Below are 18052 nucleotides of genomic sequence, written 5' to 3'. Positions count from 1 at the left end.
TTGAGTCTTCACTTGAATTATTGATTTTGTTTATTTTGGGTGAAGGGCAGGACATTGAAAATTGCTCTGAGGTTCCTTTTTCAACAAAATGGCAACCAAGTACACAGTCTCTCATAGATTATCCAACATACAGTGGGTAGATTGACATCCAGGAGCTGAGAGCTTTCAAGAGCTGAGGCTTGACCTTGTCTAGACAAGCATGTGTGATGCTCTTGAAGAATAATTCAACCTTGAGATAAAATTGAACACCTTGGTTTTCCAAAGCATTTCTGACCATTTTGAATGTTCATAAAATATATTTTTGTCAAACAAAGATCTGCATGTAGCGTCAGTTATCAGCTCAATCTAGCTTTAGTCCGGCTGATCCATCGTCTAAATAAACTTGGACTAGGGATTAGTCACGATGGTCGACTCGTCAATTAATGAAATTCATTGGGCAACTGGGATGTGTTCCTGGGTCAATATTGTTGTTTGTTCTGAAGCAACATTCCCACCAACCAATCAGATTGTAGGGTTAGGCTTAGGGAAGGGCTTGGGACTTCCTTACAATTCATAAATACATCCATAGGGAAAAATAAATTAACCTAGAAAGGAAAACTGTAATATAATAAGATTATTTTTCTTACTCCATTAGAAATATTTATATAATTATCTTAAAAATTAATAGTAAATTAAAAAACCCACACAATTCAAGATATATTCTCTGTAAACAAATCCTAATAATGTACGTAAACCATTTTGCTTCTGAGGTAAATATGTTTTGTTTTAATAATTTTTATATATTTTTTACTTGATTTTTTTTTTAGTGTCGAAAGTTGTTCCAGGACAAACAAAAGATCATATCAAAATTCTAAGAAAATCGCTAATGGGTAAGAAAAATAGGTAACACTTTATTTTAGGGTCCAATCCTTAAAGGAACACTCCGACTTTTGGGGACTTTAGCCTATTCACCTTATCCCCCAGAGTTAGATAAGTCCATACATACCTTTTTCATTTCCGTGCGTGCTATAAGTCTGTTTTGACCATAGACAGTATAAGAAGTGGACAGAGCCATCTCATTGGAACTCAGTTGAGACAGTTGAAGCCCATTTTTAGAGATTTTTGAGCACTTCCGTTCCTGACGCGCAGACTCGAACCGACTCAAACTAAGCTTGATGACGTGAGCAACCTGTCTGACAGACGTAAATCTTCTAGTAGCTGTGCGTGAAAATTGCCAACGTTAGTCTTGCAGAGACGGGGAACTTGAGCAAAGAGTTTTTTAGCATGAGTGAGCAGGAGTAAGTATTCCGTTGCTTTTATGGACTCATTATCTATGGGCTTCTCCCTTGACGGGACGTCCCCCCGATTGCCTGCCAGCTTCTCCTCCTGTCTATACGGTAATTTCTGTACAGCGCGACAGAGAGTCGAGTGGTTATGACGCAATCGTTAGCCTATTTTTACAAAAACTGTTTCTACGGGGCCATAATGTAACATAGAAGGTAATGGAGCCCTTTATACATTGTCGTGTTTCTTTAGAAATAAATAATGGACAAATGGAGTCTTTAAACGCCTAAGATGTAAAATTATTCGCTGTCAAAGTGACGCCAAAATGAATGGGAGTCAATGGAAATGCTAACGCAAGTGAAGTTCTGCTACAAGATGGCGGCACCCGGCCGGCTTCAACTTCCGGTCGATGGATTACCCCCTTGGTTTTGACGCATCCACCGCTAGCCTAGCTTAGCACAAAGACTAGATGTAAATGGTTGCAGCTAGCATACTAATCCAAATAAGGTGCTGATGACCGCAGCACCTGAGACGCGCTCTCTGCTCCTCACCACGGCGCGTCTCAGGTGCAGCTGCGGTTTTCACTCCGCCCAAGTAGCAGTGCTTCGCCTTCAGAGAATATAGTTCCCAGTATTTATACGATTAAAATATGTCTGTGTCTCATGTGACTTTGTTTTTTGTACACTCTGTGACTATACAAATCACAACATGTAAATAGGAAAATGTTTGCGTTATTTTGTCACTTATTTGCATTAGTATGCTAGCTGAAACCATTTACATCCAGTCTTTGTGCTAAGCTAGGCTAGCGGTGGGTGCGTCAAACAGACTTATAGCACGCATGGAGATGAAAAAGGTATGTATGGACTTATCTAACTCTGGGGGACAAGGTGAATAGGCTAAATTTTCCCAAAAGTCGGAGTGTTCCTTTAAGTTGCTTATTAGCATGCATATTACTAGGATATTGTTTATTAGTACTTATAAAGAGCATATTAATGCCTTATTCTGCATGACCATATTCTACTTCCCTTAATTCTACCCAATACCTACTAACTATTAATAAGCAGTAATTAGGAGTTTATTGAGGGGAAAAGTCCTAGTTAATAGTTAGTTAATAATAGTAAGAATTGGAACCTAATCTAAAGTAATCTAATCTAAACATATATTCTCTGAAAACAAGTCTTACTAGTTTTGTTAATGTTTTAATCTGTTTAATGGGCTAATTTTCTTAGTGAAAATGATGATTCCTCATACACAATTGTAGTGACCTATTTTGCCTTCTGCATATCATGCATGTAACCGTGGCCCTTTAAGGCCACCAGTAAGAGAAACTGATAGGTAGAGACATGAGAATCCTCTCAGTCCACTGCGTTCTCTGTAATGGTGCCCTTCCAGGAGAGGAACATCAGACATGATCAGTCGTTAATTTGTTTTCTGATCAACCAAGCTACAATGCATTTGATAACCGCAGAGAGCCACAACAACAAATAAATCGAATAATAAACAGACAGATAAGTATCAGCTGATCTATTCAGTTGGTATATCAATTTATCTATTAATCTGAGCCATATGGAGGCTCATGCAGTTACTTCCTGTAAGAGTATTAGCCAAACACAAGCCTTCAGAATAAGCTTGGTTACTAATCTGTAAGATGACTGGTTCAATAGGGCTGGTTCAATAAATGTATTTATTTAGATAAACACAAATTTCACGGCACGAAGCAAAACATCCATTACCCTATTCCCGTGAGGCTAATTCTTCATCTTTAAATAGAAAAAAAACTCACCTCCCCTCTTCCGTCTCATCCATGTCACTGCTGAAACTCATTTTAGACAGATAGCAGAAGACCAAAGCCAGGTAAAGTATTAAAAAAAAAATCGAACCACCGATGGTTTCGCAGTCAAAACTGACGTTTGATGGAAAGCTTGAGGCAAAAAGCTGTTGAATATTCAGTACTGGGATCCAAGAGAAGGAGGAAACCACACCTCCCCTTCAGAGATTAACTTGGAGGAGGCGACAATAACACATGTGCTCAGTCTCATCACCATATGTGTCCTCGCCTACAGAAACACACGCGGACGCAGGGAGACATGCGAATTTGCCTGGATGTGCTGAGCTGCAGCCTCTGAGGAACAAATCAACTTTTTGTCTTTCCACAACATAGACTGCGAGGGGAGGATGGAGAGCGAAAGATAGAGAGACAGGGAGGGGAGGGGAGAGAGAAACAGAGGAGGAGCGCGGGCGGAGGTGATTAGACTGGAGATGGTGATGACACACTTTCAGTCGCCCATCTGCAGTGCCAGTTGTCTGTGTCGTTGTGTTTGTACTCTTGCTGTGTTCCTAAGCTGTACTCAGCTCTTTCCTTGGCATCATTTCTACTCATAGAATAGCTAATAAAAAAAAGACAGTTTTGTTATTCTGATAGATTAGTTATTGAGGACAGAGCACAGTACGTGCACATAGCATGCTTCCTATAAGCCTATTAATGCTTTAGTTATGAAGAATGACCTCAGTGCACTGGATACTGCTCAAGATACTACTTGCGTAACAAAAATGCCTTTCAAAATTGAAAGACATACTGCCTTTTTAGTTGTATTATTTATATAGCTTTTTATTGTTTTGTTACATTTTTCTACGAAAGACGTTTCCTTAACATTTATAATAAATTTTGAAATATTTTTTAAATAATAGTTTTATTATTTGTTATTTTTGAGGAACCACTTTGAACAAAAATATGTACTTGAAGATTTTAAGTTAATAATAATAATGATCTAAAAACACATTCATCTTCTCTGATGTCAGTTAAAGCATGGCTAAAAAATATTTAACCCTTTTTTAGTAAGTTTTTTTTTTAAATACATTGACAAGCTTTTTTTAACTCACAAACTCCCTGCAGTTCCCTCACAAACCCCCAATTTTTTTAAAACCCTGATCTATACGGATATATATATATTCCATATTTATCTATTTATTATTTGTTCTGTATACATGTGTGCATGAAAGGCACCACAATATCGCAATTACCACTGGATTTTCTGTGCCTCCAGCTGAAGAATCGTGAAGTAAATTGTAGACCATGCTTAAAGGTGCAGTGCGTAATTTCCGCAATGTAAGTGGAACAAACCGAAATTATTTTCAAACAGGTTTTCCAAAAACTGACACATTGTTTGGGTATACAGTAAGTCCCAAAAATGCAAATAAGGTCTGCACTCAAAAAATATTTTATTATAGACAGGAGATAAAGTTGACAAACGTTTCGGCTCTTTGCCTTCATTAGTGAGACAGTTTAACTTATTCTCAATATAGAAAGCACGCTGCAGGTCTTCAGGTGATCGTGATCATGATTAAACAATCAAATAATTAGTCCTCCTCAGACTCCAGTTTAAGTCCATCTGAAACAGTGGATAATGATTACAAACTATGTTGAAACTATACAATAAGTCCCGCCTCAAACTCACACCATTGGTTGAGCCAATGTTGCCATGATGCTCAAGCAACATTTTGAAAGCACAATACTGTTTACTTTCCAACCTTACTTATTATTGTCTCTGCACATTTAACTGGGATAGGAGAAAGTATTTTGAATTTGTTTGCCCTTCATTTTGTTGTACATGTGATAAAAATTATGAAATCGCTCAATATATCCAAAGTCACTTGAATGCACATAATTAGGACTTAGAAACTTATCTGTGAAAATTTCACAGGACTTGAAGGCAGCATAACTGTTCCTTCAACTTCAGCTGTCTTGTGATGACTGTATAAAATCATCACTTATCTTTCAAATCATGTCGCTGCACCGGGAGTCTCTTGGCCGGTCCGACTGGTGGAGCTTCCCTCTAGTGCTGAATTGATCACGCTCTGTTGATTGAACTTGTCCTACATTCTCATGACCCAAATGAGGGTCCACCAGCAGGACTGGATCAATGTATTCACATGGACATTTAACCAGACTAATCATGTCTAGCATTTTGTAGTTGTTTTACCCAGAGGCGATAAACAGAGGGGTCTTGAGCTCGAAAGAAAAATCACATACAAAGTCTTGGAAAAGCATTTTAGTGCTAAAACAATTCTTAATTAATTACAAATTTTGTCACACACTTTAATTCACAGCACTTCATTCTACAAATGGAACCTCTTTGAGTTAGGAAACTCTCCAATTTAGATGGACTGACACATAAATACATATTTCTATGCTATTTGTTAGTAGAGATGTGTGTATATCCAATCATCCTCTCTGATATGAAATTATAAATGCTATATAGGACCTCATATGAATATAAACAGGCCTCCCGGCAAACATGCTTTCCGTTGCCAGTCTGTTAAATAAGAGTCAATCAATGTGTCCTCCTCTCTCTAGAGGGTCAGTGAAAGCGGGGTCAGATTTATGTAGTTTGACTGTATGAGCCGCATACTAGAGAATGACAGAGTCACAATGATTCAGTGGCACATTGCCCTCTACCTGCACTGAGCAGCAACATGACAAAGGCCTGTGTATCTTTACTGAGCCGTCAGAGGATACATGATGTAAACGAATCTGTCAGTACAGCTGCATATATACCACGGCACAAGAGATCCACATTAAACAATCACTCAGTTAGAGTAAATTAATTCATTGTAATTTGTCATTTTATTTGAGAATGTCGATATCAATGAATTGCAATTTTTTTTCTTACAATACTGCAATATTACAATCTATTTTTAAAATCAAAACTGACCCTGTTTAATTGAACAACACACATTCCTGGTCATATTGTACAAAAATTATCACCTCACACTATTCCAAAGAGGAAAAAAAATAATGTAATACTTTGGATGAATGAAAAATACTATACTAATTTCTAATAATAAAATGTGACAAACTATAAACTTAGCCAAGATTACATTGAACATTAAAGGGTTATTTCACCCAAAAACTTAAATACTGTCATAAATTACTCACAGTCATGTCATTCCAAAAGCTATAAGACTTTCAATCATCTTCGAAATACAAATTAAGATTTGTTTAAGACTTCTTAAGACTTCTGTCCCTCCATTGAAAGTCTATTCAGCCAAACATTTAATGTTTTAAAAAGTATATAAAAAATTCTTAAAGTAATCCACATGAATCGAGCAGTTTAAACCATATCTTCTGAAGAGACATGATCGCTTTATAGGTTCTCTCATGTCAAGTAAATATGTTTGACCTTCCATTTACCATATTTGATGTGCACTACGTATGTGCTGATCAACGTTTATGTGAACAGAGCTTGACATTGACACCTACCAACCTGCCATCTCTCCGTATATCGATACTGAAATATCTGAAATGTTTCCAATACTCATTTTCCACAGAATAGATACATGATACCAGCTGCGCTTGCTCACTTTCTCATCTCACCGACAGCAAGTTGACACACAAACCCGCCTCCTCTCACTCACTCATTTAATTTACTCCAGATGAATATTGTTGGTGTTACAAGGCTTGCATTTTGCCGTGGGATTGCGCGTATTGCGCATAATTTTACTCATTCCCGCACATTTTGTGCTCACACCCAAAGTGCGTGCACATAAAGCCGCCTCTTAGTACTAAATTGAGCTCTTTTTCGCTGATTATTGCGTTTAAACAGTCAAATACACACAAAATAATGTCATTGGCATTGTAACATAAACACAGTCAGTAATGTTTTAAGTAAACATAAACAGTTGAGACAGAAAATGCATGTGTAACAGTATAATGGATCCGTGCGTCAGGTCTTAAAGTGACAGCAGCATAATTTCCCTGCTGCCAAATTATGAGATAATATAAAAAATATCGATATGGTATGTTTTCACCATGGTATCTATCGATGTCAAAATTGTGGCCAGTGAAAATGCTGAGTGGCAGGTAACTTTGGAAAACCACAAGCCACAGTGGCTGGTAAGCAAAAAAAAGTTAACATCAAGCCCTGTATGTGAATAAAAGCCTAAATTAAATCGGTTAAGTGATCTTGTCTCTTTAGAAACCTTGGATTTGGAAAGAAAGAAGGGTAAGTAAATGATAGAATTTACATTTTTAAGTAAATGAGTGCATGTAACAGAGCAGTTTACTTCCAAAAGTCCCAACAGAGGGCGGGGCTATGACTTCCCTCAGCTGCCCTGCATTCAGTCCCATCACCATGGAGGGGAGCCCCAGGCTCATGTGAACACACTGGCCCAGTCTGCTTGTTCTCAAAGCCTCAAGGCATAAAAAGCAGCCCATCTGACGCAGAAGCACTGATATCAAGCAGACGAGAGCCTCCAGCGAGGCCCAAAGAGGCGCAGAGACCAGTAGCGATGCCACTTCCTTGTTTGTTCTCTCTAACTCCACTGCATTCGATTACTAAATCTTAGTCTCAAATAACTCATTCCCCCTAATGTGGTTTCTCCCTGGCCTCTCCTCTTTCTCTCTCTGCCTGTTTTCCTCCCTCGTTCTAATTTTCGCTACAGGCATGATTGCGGTCCCTGTTTGATCTGACAAGAGACCCAGAGAGCAATCACACCCAGAGGTCCGTCACGCTAAGAATCCTCACTGTTCGTCATACCTCACTCCAATCTACATCAACACCCCCCAATCACCACCTCCTTCGACTGCATGGCAACCAGCTCCCATGGCAACCACTCCTACAAGGGTTGTATGGGGTGAGTACCAAAGCCTGATGGAAGGAAGAGGCTATGGGAGAAATGAAGCATGGAAATGATGTGCTACTGCAAACACATTTTGACTAATTGTTGTCTTGACACTACTTCCTGGCACATGGTGGGGAAAATTCACAGTTTAACTACGCATAAGTGTCAGGAGAAGTTTAACATACCTAATGCTAATATTTATACAAAGAATCTCTTTGCCAAATGACTGGGAGTGTTTTTGAAAAATAGCATACACTGGTTTTCATTGGCCGAGAGCAGGGTGTTCAATGGCTGATACAGCATAAAACCAATATGAATATTATAGCAAATGAGACACAAAATTGTGTAAATGATTAGAAAACTTATTAATAAATAAATGAATAAATAAATAATTGTGGAACATTTGCATGGAAATTTCTGTGCTTCTTTTTCTTTCATATTTCAAATATTTCAAAGTGAAACAGGATATTTAACAAGAAAAAAAGTATGACAACTTTATCCATTGGTAATTGATTGGATCATAAAAAGTAGCAATTACAAAAAGAATGGAGCCAATGTAAATGCAAATTTACTAAAACAGTTCTTAAATAGTTATTAAATTTGTTAATTATTCAATAGTCCATTGTGGCCAAAGTGATGTCAGTGAAAAAGAAACTTAATTTCAGAGGAGTAGCGGATCATTACTTTTAGTAAGTAATAGTTACACTTTATTTTAAGGTGACATAGTTACATTATACTTACTCACGGTTAGGGCTTGTTACTTGTAATTATGCATAATTTACTGTTACTACTATAGTAAGTACATGTTGTAACATATAACTATATACCCTTAAAATAAAGTGTTACCAGATTTTCTTACTTTTTGTATTGGAACAAAACGGAATAGAGAGCTAGCACTTCTGTTAAATGTCCAAGCAGGCATGTTTAATCAACCGATAATTTCAAAATGGCTAAATACCACACGATTAACCTGACTTGTGTATAAATCTATCAATAGGTCAGAGTTAATGTCAACAGTGCTCACTGACATGCTAACTCAATTCTCCCCCACAAAGTCTACATTTCCCTGAAAAATGTAATTAAATGCCACTGGGTGCACAGTTCACAGTACACCCAAGACAGAAAATAAATAGACCACAGTGGGAAAGCACGAAAAAGGCCAGTGACTGACAAATGTCAGCATATATATAAGTCAATATATTGGATAAACAAAAAAAACGTTTTTTAAATTTATTACCCACAATTATTAGACTGCAGCAGAATGGTGCGATGACTCAAGCATGTTTAATGGAGGTTTCCACCACACTGGTAAGAGTGAGTCAGGAAAAGTAAGTGGAAAGGAGAACAGGCCCACAGATGGCCCACAGCAGGGCTGGGACATGCCACATGGTTCCTTCTTGACAGCTAGTGGCATCCAACACAGGGAGCAGAAGTGGACAACTTTGTTATGCTAATGGCGTGGGACAGCTGCCTGTGGTCATGGGGCGAACGTCACTGCACGAGTGGAACTAATAAAAAAATGCTAATGATGAACCTATCATCACAGACGACACTGGTTCCTATCCATGCCATTAAATGACAACCAGTGTTTCCCCTATCATTGTTTTCCCCCGCCCCCCCTAAATTGCTGACGAAATCCAGTCATAAAAAAGAAATTTACTGTATAATGCGGAATTTCATGGAATTTGTCAATCTTTTGAGGAATAAATAGAAAGCAGTTCAGTATAGGCCTACACTTGAAATCAAATCGCGATGTAGACAAGTGTGTGTGGATATATAACCACAAAGACAATTTAAATACGAATCCTGCTTGTTCTGTGTGAATTCTCCAATAGTATCCAGCTGCAGACCCGCAGCACCACCAGTTTCAGAACCCCAGCGCCAGAACCGGAAGTAAAGGGCGGAGCTTACGTTCTAACACCAGCGCCAGGACCGGAAGTGAGGGGCGGAGCTTACGTTCTAAACCGAGTAACGCCACCTAACGTTTTGGAGCGTAATTTGCTTAGACACGAAACGGCATTTTTACACACGAAACGTCATACTTTATTCGTATTATAATGATACATTAAGGTATAGTACAATAAGCATTTTAAAACATTGATTTTGTGTAATATAATTCTATATAGTTATCCGTTTCATTGTATTATGAGAGTTACTTCCTGATCATGATGGTGAAAAATAATACTTGAAACTTATGGTCATTTTATATAAAATATACTTTATTTCACAAGAACATGTGCAGCATGCATTTTTCTTTATGTAAAATAATGTCACAAATCTAAAAAGAGAGAGAAAATCCGGCATTGTTTTAAAAGAAACAATAAAAATGTACCGTACTTGTCTCCTTTACACGCCTGGTGTGGCTGCAGGTCTGGGTAAATAAAGGCCGGTATCAAATAGAGGTCGGGTCTGTTTTTTAGTTTCAGGTTGTATTAAATCTTCTAAAACCCGTCAGATCGTCCGCTTTTTGGCGGCCGCCAAAGCAAATTTGTGTCCCGCCAAAGCCTATTTTGATCGGTGAGTGATGTAGAATAGAATGACTGCTGCGCATGACAGAGCAGAGAGAGAGAGAGCCCTGGCCGCGCGCGCGCACTCTCACGTCTTCAAACAACACGAGCGCTGTCTTGCTCTTTATTTGTCACATACCAGTTATAGTTCATACAAGGAGCAGTGACTCACTGTGTAATAAAAACATACCCTAAATATTATTTAAAAGGTGCAACAATTTTAAATATTTTCAAATACTTGCAAAAATAACCATGCTTGTGTCATTGTAAATAATTCCGCCCCTCCCTCACTTCCGGTTCTGGCGCTGGGGTTCTGGCACTGGGGTTCTGAAACTGGTGGTGCTGCGGGTCTGCAGCTGGATATATCTCGAATGAATGGTGCAGCCGACGCGCAGTTTCATTTACCACACACACACACTGAAGCACGTGTGACGCTTGCGCTGTTTTTTTGCCTATATGAAGACACAAATGCATAAACTTCCTCTCCAGGCTCTAGATCCACTCCGAAAGTCACTTCGTGATCATTTAACCGCTTCATTTGAGAAAAACTATCATTATGACATAAACACACAAACTCAAAAGGTCTTCACGGCAACCCGTCAAAATAAAAGTTCGGTTTAACTTGACAGAAATATATTACCGTTGTACAGTAGAATTTAGATATGTCCCAAACTCCCAATGTAATAATACTAACACTAATCCAAATAAATTATCATCAAAACTGAATTTAAGGAATAATCCATGTTTTAATTTTAACAGTAAAGCTCATTGTGCAGCACGTTATTTGACAAAAAGTTTATTTAATTTCATATGATTAAAATTGATGATAAATGATAAAATTTGTGTTTTATGTCTTCATTTTATTACCAGAAAAAACACAACACAGAATTAGTGTGAATTATTTTTTCATATTTTTTTTAAAATGTTGTATACGTTTAATGATTCATAATACACTATTTCAATTAATTAGACATGCTTTTTGATTGCTAAAAAATTTACACCACGTATCCGCCCGCTCCGCAACACTAGCAGTCCTAGGGGAAACACTGACAACGGTTGTCATATAATTTTAGGGATGCATAATATATCGGAACCATAACGGTTATCAGCCAATATAAAAAAAAAAAAATTATTGGTAGTCTAAATTATATGTGAATAAAAACCTAAATTCAATCTGTTTATCATATAAAGCAATCATGTCTCTTCAGACAATTTTGGACTAAACCGCTCATATGGATTAGTTTTACGATCTCTTTATGAACTTTTTGAAGCATCAAAGTGGTAGTTGTGTAGCTGTCAATGAAGGGACAGAAAGCTCTCAGATTTCATCAAAAAGATCTTCATTTGTGTTCCGAAGATGAACAAAAGTCTTACGGGTTTGGAACAACATGAGGGTACTGCCGTTCTATTTTAGAAAGAAAACAAAGGCATGCACTTGTCTGACCCTGTTGTGATACGCAACCAAGAGGTTTTTTAAAGGAAGAGAAGTAGAAACCATTATGCTATAAGGCCATGCTACAAAACATTATCTCAAAATAAACCACTTAAATTGAACTTAAATATAAACACTTAAATATTCCAGAAATACCGGTTTGAAAACCTTCAATGTCCTTCAATACTCCAGAATAACAGACGGCTGTTATTTGTGGACTAAATTGATTGTGCTTTAGTAGTGCCTTGGCTATAGTCTGGACACTTCTTCACCCAGAGCATTGGATGACCTTCGCTAGGCAGATACAGTGTATTGATTCAAACTAAAAGGCAAGAAGAGCAAAGCAGACAGAATGAAGTTAGCACTCCATGCTAGGATGAAACGACTGTTATCTCCACCTCTAAACCAGTCAGTGAAAGTCATTTAAGCCATGGAAGCGCACCTTTCCATTAATGTTTTGTCTGGTTGTTAGGAAACAAAGCCTTACGAGAGAAAGGGGGCCTCTGACTTAACAAAAACTCATTCAACCCAGGCTGAGATGCTTCCTGAAAACTTTCCCCACTTGATAAAAATCATGAATTGTGGTAAATTTCTATTAGAGCAGAGGAATATTGTATTACATATATATATATATATATATATATATATATATTTCTTTTTTAATTATTAGAATTTGATGAGAATTTAGTTATATAGTTACATATTAGCTATGATGCACCCAAAAAATCAATTGATGGCTCAATCAATCCAAATGAAAAGCCTTTATGTAAACACCTCATTCGATCTGACTGAGTTCGATCTGAATGAAATTCAAATCAAATAATCCAATCAATAGGAATAATTAAGCATGTAAACACTTGAATTGCACACGCTCATTTCCTCAATTTTAAATTTAGATTACCTTAGATTTCCATAATCAAACACTCACTTTGGATGTGTTCACACTTGTAGTTCGGTTTGCTTGGTTCGGACCAAAGAAAAGAAGAAGAAAAATTTAGTCCTGGTTTGCTTAGCATTCACATGGGCATTTTAACACCAAACCTAAAGGCATAGGGATATGTTCACAACCTGATTGGTTGGAATTTATCACGTATATTTCGTGACGGAACTTCCCGAACATCCAAAACAATGCTGTGTGCTGGGATAAATGCGCTCGATGTATGTGCGTAGCCTGCATATAATAGTATTTGACCAGCTGAGAACTCGTGAAGAGCTTATAAAATGTGTAAAGGGTTCAAAACAGCGGCAGGAATCTCTCCATCACACACACAAACGAAGATCTGCTTCGAGGAGACGCGGTTCTGATGTCTGAACAGAACTGTGATGTTCAACATCGCATCTATGATGAGAAATAACAAATATGCTTGAGCATTCTGTCATTCTTAGGGTTGCATCTTGTGACATCATATCCCGTTTATGGTTCTTTTACATGTCTTTGGTCCATGTTGCGTTCATGTTTCATTCGAACCGCACCAGAGTCCGTTTGGAAGCAGACCGAGACCCATCTTTTCAGGGGTCTCGGTCCACTTGTTTGGTGCGTACCAGTGTTTGGATGGCAGCATTCACAATATTCAAATGAACCGCACTAACAGAGCAATCACACCAGGGTTCGTTTTAATCGAACCAAACATGCCAAGTGTGAACACACCCTTAAAGTTAATCTTCAAAACTAGTCATAATGATGCCTAAATTCATTTGTAGTAGTCATTTAAAATGACTCTTTTAGTTTTTTTTAGTTTTTGTTGTTTTCTTTTTAATTTATTTACACAAAATGGAAATGCTAATAATTATCAATTTAACAGTTGTCAGGCATAGCATGACATTATGAGCTTATTGGCCAGGATTTCAATGTCAGAAGTTCAATATTTCAAGAGGAGACAACTGTGATCTTCAAAATATCCAACAAATTCAGTCTGGATTCTTCTAGATGTAGGTTTTTGAAAACTTTACCTAAGAGACAGACCAAAAAAAAAAAAAAACTGAAGAAGATATAAAAGGTGGGGCTCAACAATGGCAAGGATTTGAAGAGGCCGGACGGGTGTGCATACAGAGCTTAAAAGCACGGATCACAGATGGTCACCGCGTCTCATCTTTCAGCGGGCCCCAGCAAATAATTAGCAGAGGTATGCTGTGCGGCCTTTGTCAGCACGTGCGTCTGTCAAACACTAGCGTGTGTCAGGAACAATGGCTGGACTACAAAGGGACACAGCCCGGCCTCCCCGCCACCAACACAATTGCTGTGAATTGCTAGGCACGCGCAACTTGGAACAAAAGGGAATGGGACGGGTACTGGGTGGCATCAAGCCGACACAAGGCCCACCCTCAAGGTATCTGGCCAAAAAGCTTCAGCATCAGCATTCTGTCAGACCCCGTTCTGTCAGCCTTAAAATAAGCGATTTTTTGAATACTATGCAAATCACTATTCTGTTAAAGCTGCTGTCCGTAACTTTTTTGGGTTAAAAATTATCCAAAATAATAATAATTAAAAAAAACATAACCAGCCAGTGTTCAAAAATATCTGCTTGCTTTTGCCCGATTCAAAACGGTTAGCTTGTAATAATGATTTTAATTCCAGTGGTACTGGTGGATTTCCGCGGAAAATTCGAGCATGTCTTTGCGTCATTACGTCACATCTGTACACATAAAGAAGGCGTCCCGGCTAGATTATATTGCGTGAGGATGTTGGAGGTGGACATTTTTAGCCTTTTCTCACAGCATTAAATAATTAAACTTATGGCGGATCCAGAAAGGTTCAAACGACAATCACCAGTGACAACTGGACATTCACCACTTGTAAAACCCCAAATAATTCGGACTTCGGAGTGGGTAACGTTAGAGAAAAAAGAGACTGCAACTGGCCCACGCGAAAACAAGGATAAACATCGGTTCAAAACGGACGCAGAGACGGCTTTTTTTCTTTTAGGACAGGTAAGACATTTCAATAGTTCAATCGTGTAACAGTAGCACACTTGTTCGCTTAATTCACACAGTTACGGAGTTTCCTGTCTTTATTCGTTGTTATGGTAAATATTTTGTGCTAGCTATGAGAGGGAGCAATTCACCTCTACTCCAAGCAAACCAAACCGGCCTCCTCCGAAATTATATAGTTTTAAATATGCATCGGATTACAGATACGTGTTTTTTTTGTTTGTTTTTTTTCTCAAAGAAAACCAGTAAAGAAACATTAATTTATTGGTATGACAATTAGAAATTAGACTGCACAGAAATAGAAACTGAACTACAGGGTAATCATAATACACATTAAATGTAGTCACAATGCTGATGTTGATAATTTGAGAACAAAGTATAATTTGAAAGGTTTGACGCGATCGTTATATTTAATCAGCACGATTTACTGCAAGGCTTTCCCCCCTTAGTTGATGTGGATGTTACTTACTTGTTCAGATGATATTTTCCGATGAAAATTCGTATGTTGTCATGGTCATACTGTAGGCCTTCTTCCAAAAGTAGAATGTGTGATTCTGAATGCCAGTTTCCACATCGGCGCGGTGACTGACAGACTCGCAGTCTCAAAACATTGTGTTCATCCGCGCTGTTTCATGCCGATGTGCAACTCACGCAAAGTTAATAATTCCGCGAATAACTGCAATTACAGATTTCAAACAGAGATGGCGACAAAGAGGAAAAATGCCGGACTGCAGCTTTAAGTTTAGTGTGCATTTAATATTGCATTAAACTGATCAACAGTGACAGTAAAGACATGAAATATTTCTATTTCAAATTAATGCTGTTAATAAATTTTGCTGCTTGATTAATATTGAGGAGCCCAACTGTTGTTAACACTGATAGTGATAAGAAATTTTTCTTAAGCAGCAAATCCAAATATTAGAACGATTGATGAAGCATCATGTGACACTGAAGACTGGAGTAATGATGCTGAAAATTCAGCTTTGTCATCACAGGAATAAATGACATTTTAAAGTATTCAAAAAGAAAATTGTTCTTTTAAATTGTGATAATATTTCACAATAGTACTGTTTTTACCGTATTTTCGATCAAATAAATGCAGCCTTGGTGAGAATAAGAGACTTCTTTCAAAAAAGGTTTCGCATCAACATTCTGTCGAACCCTTAAAAGTTGTGCTCACAGTTTTGCAAAAGCGTGTATGCGTACGAGTCGTGAATGTATATGGAAGCGGGGTTAATTCAGTGGAAGGGAGGTCACACCAAAAGAAAGGAACATAAAAAGATCCCAACAGCTGGGACAGATCTACAGGGATACAATGGAGTCGGAGTGGGGGAGGGAGAGTGGCAGAAGAGAAATGGGACAGGGAAAAAAAAGATGGGTAGACGGGCCACCTTTCTAGAAGCCTGACAGGGGTCCTTTGTTACGGCAGCTGGTTGCAGGGAGGTCAGACCAGCTGTGCTTCCACTGACCCCCTCCCCCCGCCCCGCTCCGCTCCCTGACCAAACACAGCCAGCTGTATGAGGGAGGAGTTAGGGGGTTTCAGAGAGTTTGGGGGAGGGTGTCCACACAGTGTCCAAATCTTAGGACCCTTACATCATGGCTCACTTCTAAGTGATCTGCTGCTTCTCACTGTGGGATGATTAAGTGCTTACAAAATGGTTTACAAATGGATCCAGTGCCTCACATTAAATGGCTCCTGATCCCAAAGCATTCAGACTCTAAAGTAGAGGTAGATAGTGACAAATCAATAGATCGTTTTGAGATTATCTGCATTGCCAACAGTGTCCGACTGCCTGAATAACAAGGGTGGTCAGTCTGGCTAGACTTTTTCAAAACAGCCTTGTCAAATGGATAGTACACTTTTTTGAGCATTATGTAAATTTACTGTTCTTTAAAGGATCATGTGACACTAGAGACTGGAGTAATGGCTGCTGAAAATTCAGCTTCACCATCACAGGAATAAATTACATTTTAAAATATATTAAAATAGAAAACATTTTTTAACTGTAATAATTACTGCTTTTACTATAGTTTTGATCAAAGGGATCAAATAAATGCAGCCTTGGTGAACATAAGAGACTTCTTTCAAAAACATTAAACTAATGTTATAGTAAATATAGGGATGGCAAATTGATATTCTTCCTAACTTCCTAAAAAAAAATTACATTTAACACTGTTAAATAATTTTTAGTGTTTTTAAAGATCAACTTTACATCAGTGTTAAAAGACGGCAAAGGTATGTTATCTAAACATAACAATAGGGCAATGGACAATTAAATATCCAATATTGGCTTTTAAATATCCATCAATATGATTGGTATCAATAAACACAGATGAGCCAAAACATTATGACCACCTGCCAAATATACTGTTATACAGTGTCGACCCGCCGAGACATGGACCCATGAATGTGTCCTGTGGTATCCGTATTTGGCACCAAGACATTAGCAGCAGATCATTCAAGTCCTGTAGGTTACGAGATGAAGCCGGAGGGGATTGAACTTGTTGGTCAAGCACATCCCACAGATTGGATTGAGATCTGGGGAATTTGGAGGCCAGAGCAACACCTTAAAGTCTTCTTCATGTTCCTCAAACCATTCCTGTACAATGTGTGCAGTGTGCATTATCCTGCTGAAAGGTTCACTTCCACCAGGAAACACCATTGTCATGAAGGGCTGTACTTGGTCTGCAACAATGTTTAGGTGGGTGGCATGTGTCAAATTTACGTCCACAAGATTGCAGGACCCAGGGTTGCTCCGCAGAACATTGCCCAGTGCATTACACTCCTTCCACCGGCTTGTCATCGCCCCACAGTGCATTCTGGTGCCATCACTTCCCCAGGTAAACGGCACACATGTACACAGTCGTCCAAGTGATGTAAAAGAAAACGGGACTTATCGGACCAGACAACCTTCTTCCCCTTCTCTAGAGTCCAGTTCCAACGCTCACATACCCATTGTTGGAGCTTTCGATGGTGGACTGGGATCATCATGCACTCTGATTGGTCTGCGGCTATGTAGCCCCATACAGATAGTGCAATACACTGTGTGTTGTGATACATTTCTCCCATAACCATCATTCAAATTTTGTAAGACTTGTGCCACAGTAGATCTTCTTTTGGCTCGGATGAGATGGGATATCCTTCGTTCCCCTCGTGCATCGATGAGCCTTGGGCGCCCAACACCCTGTTGCCGGTTTGTGGTTTGTCTTTCCTGGGATCACTGTTGGTAGATTCTCACCACTACTGACCAGGAGCAACCCACAAGCCTTGCTGTTTCAGAGATACTCTGACCCAGTAGCC

At 38.6% G+C, this 18052-nt stretch overlaps 1 protein-coding gene across 2 annotated transcripts in view; it reads right to left on the bottom strand.

The window, feature by feature from the left end:
* Nucleotides 1–18052, bottom strand: part of numbl (NUMB like endocytic adaptor protein) — a 53522-nt gene that overhangs the window by 25794 nt on the left and 9676 nt on the right. Inside the window, exon 1 of one of the 2 annotated variants that reach the window (XM_056262448.1) lies at nucleotides 3047–3358. The exons of the other annotated variant lie outside the window; for it this stretch is intronic. Coding sequence (XP_056118423.1) covers nucleotides 3047–3087 — 41 coding nt within the window. The 5' untranslated portion in view covers nucleotides 3088–3358. Of the gene's footprint in view, nucleotides 1–3046; nucleotides 3359–18052 lie in introns of those variants that run through there. 2 annotated transcript variants of the gene reach the window in all.

This window comes from Rhinichthys klamathensis, unplaced genomic scaffold (genome assembly GCF_029890125.1).
Source record: "Rhinichthys klamathensis goyatoka isolate OS25496 unplaced genomic scaffold, OSU_Roscu_1.1 h1tg000192l_1, whole genome shotgun sequence".
NCBI lineage: Eukaryota > Metazoa > Chordata > Actinopteri > Cypriniformes > Leuciscidae > Rhinichthys > Rhinichthys klamathensis.
Note: the sequence above shows the minus strand (reverse complement) of the source record. Positions and strands in the feature narration are given on the sequence as shown.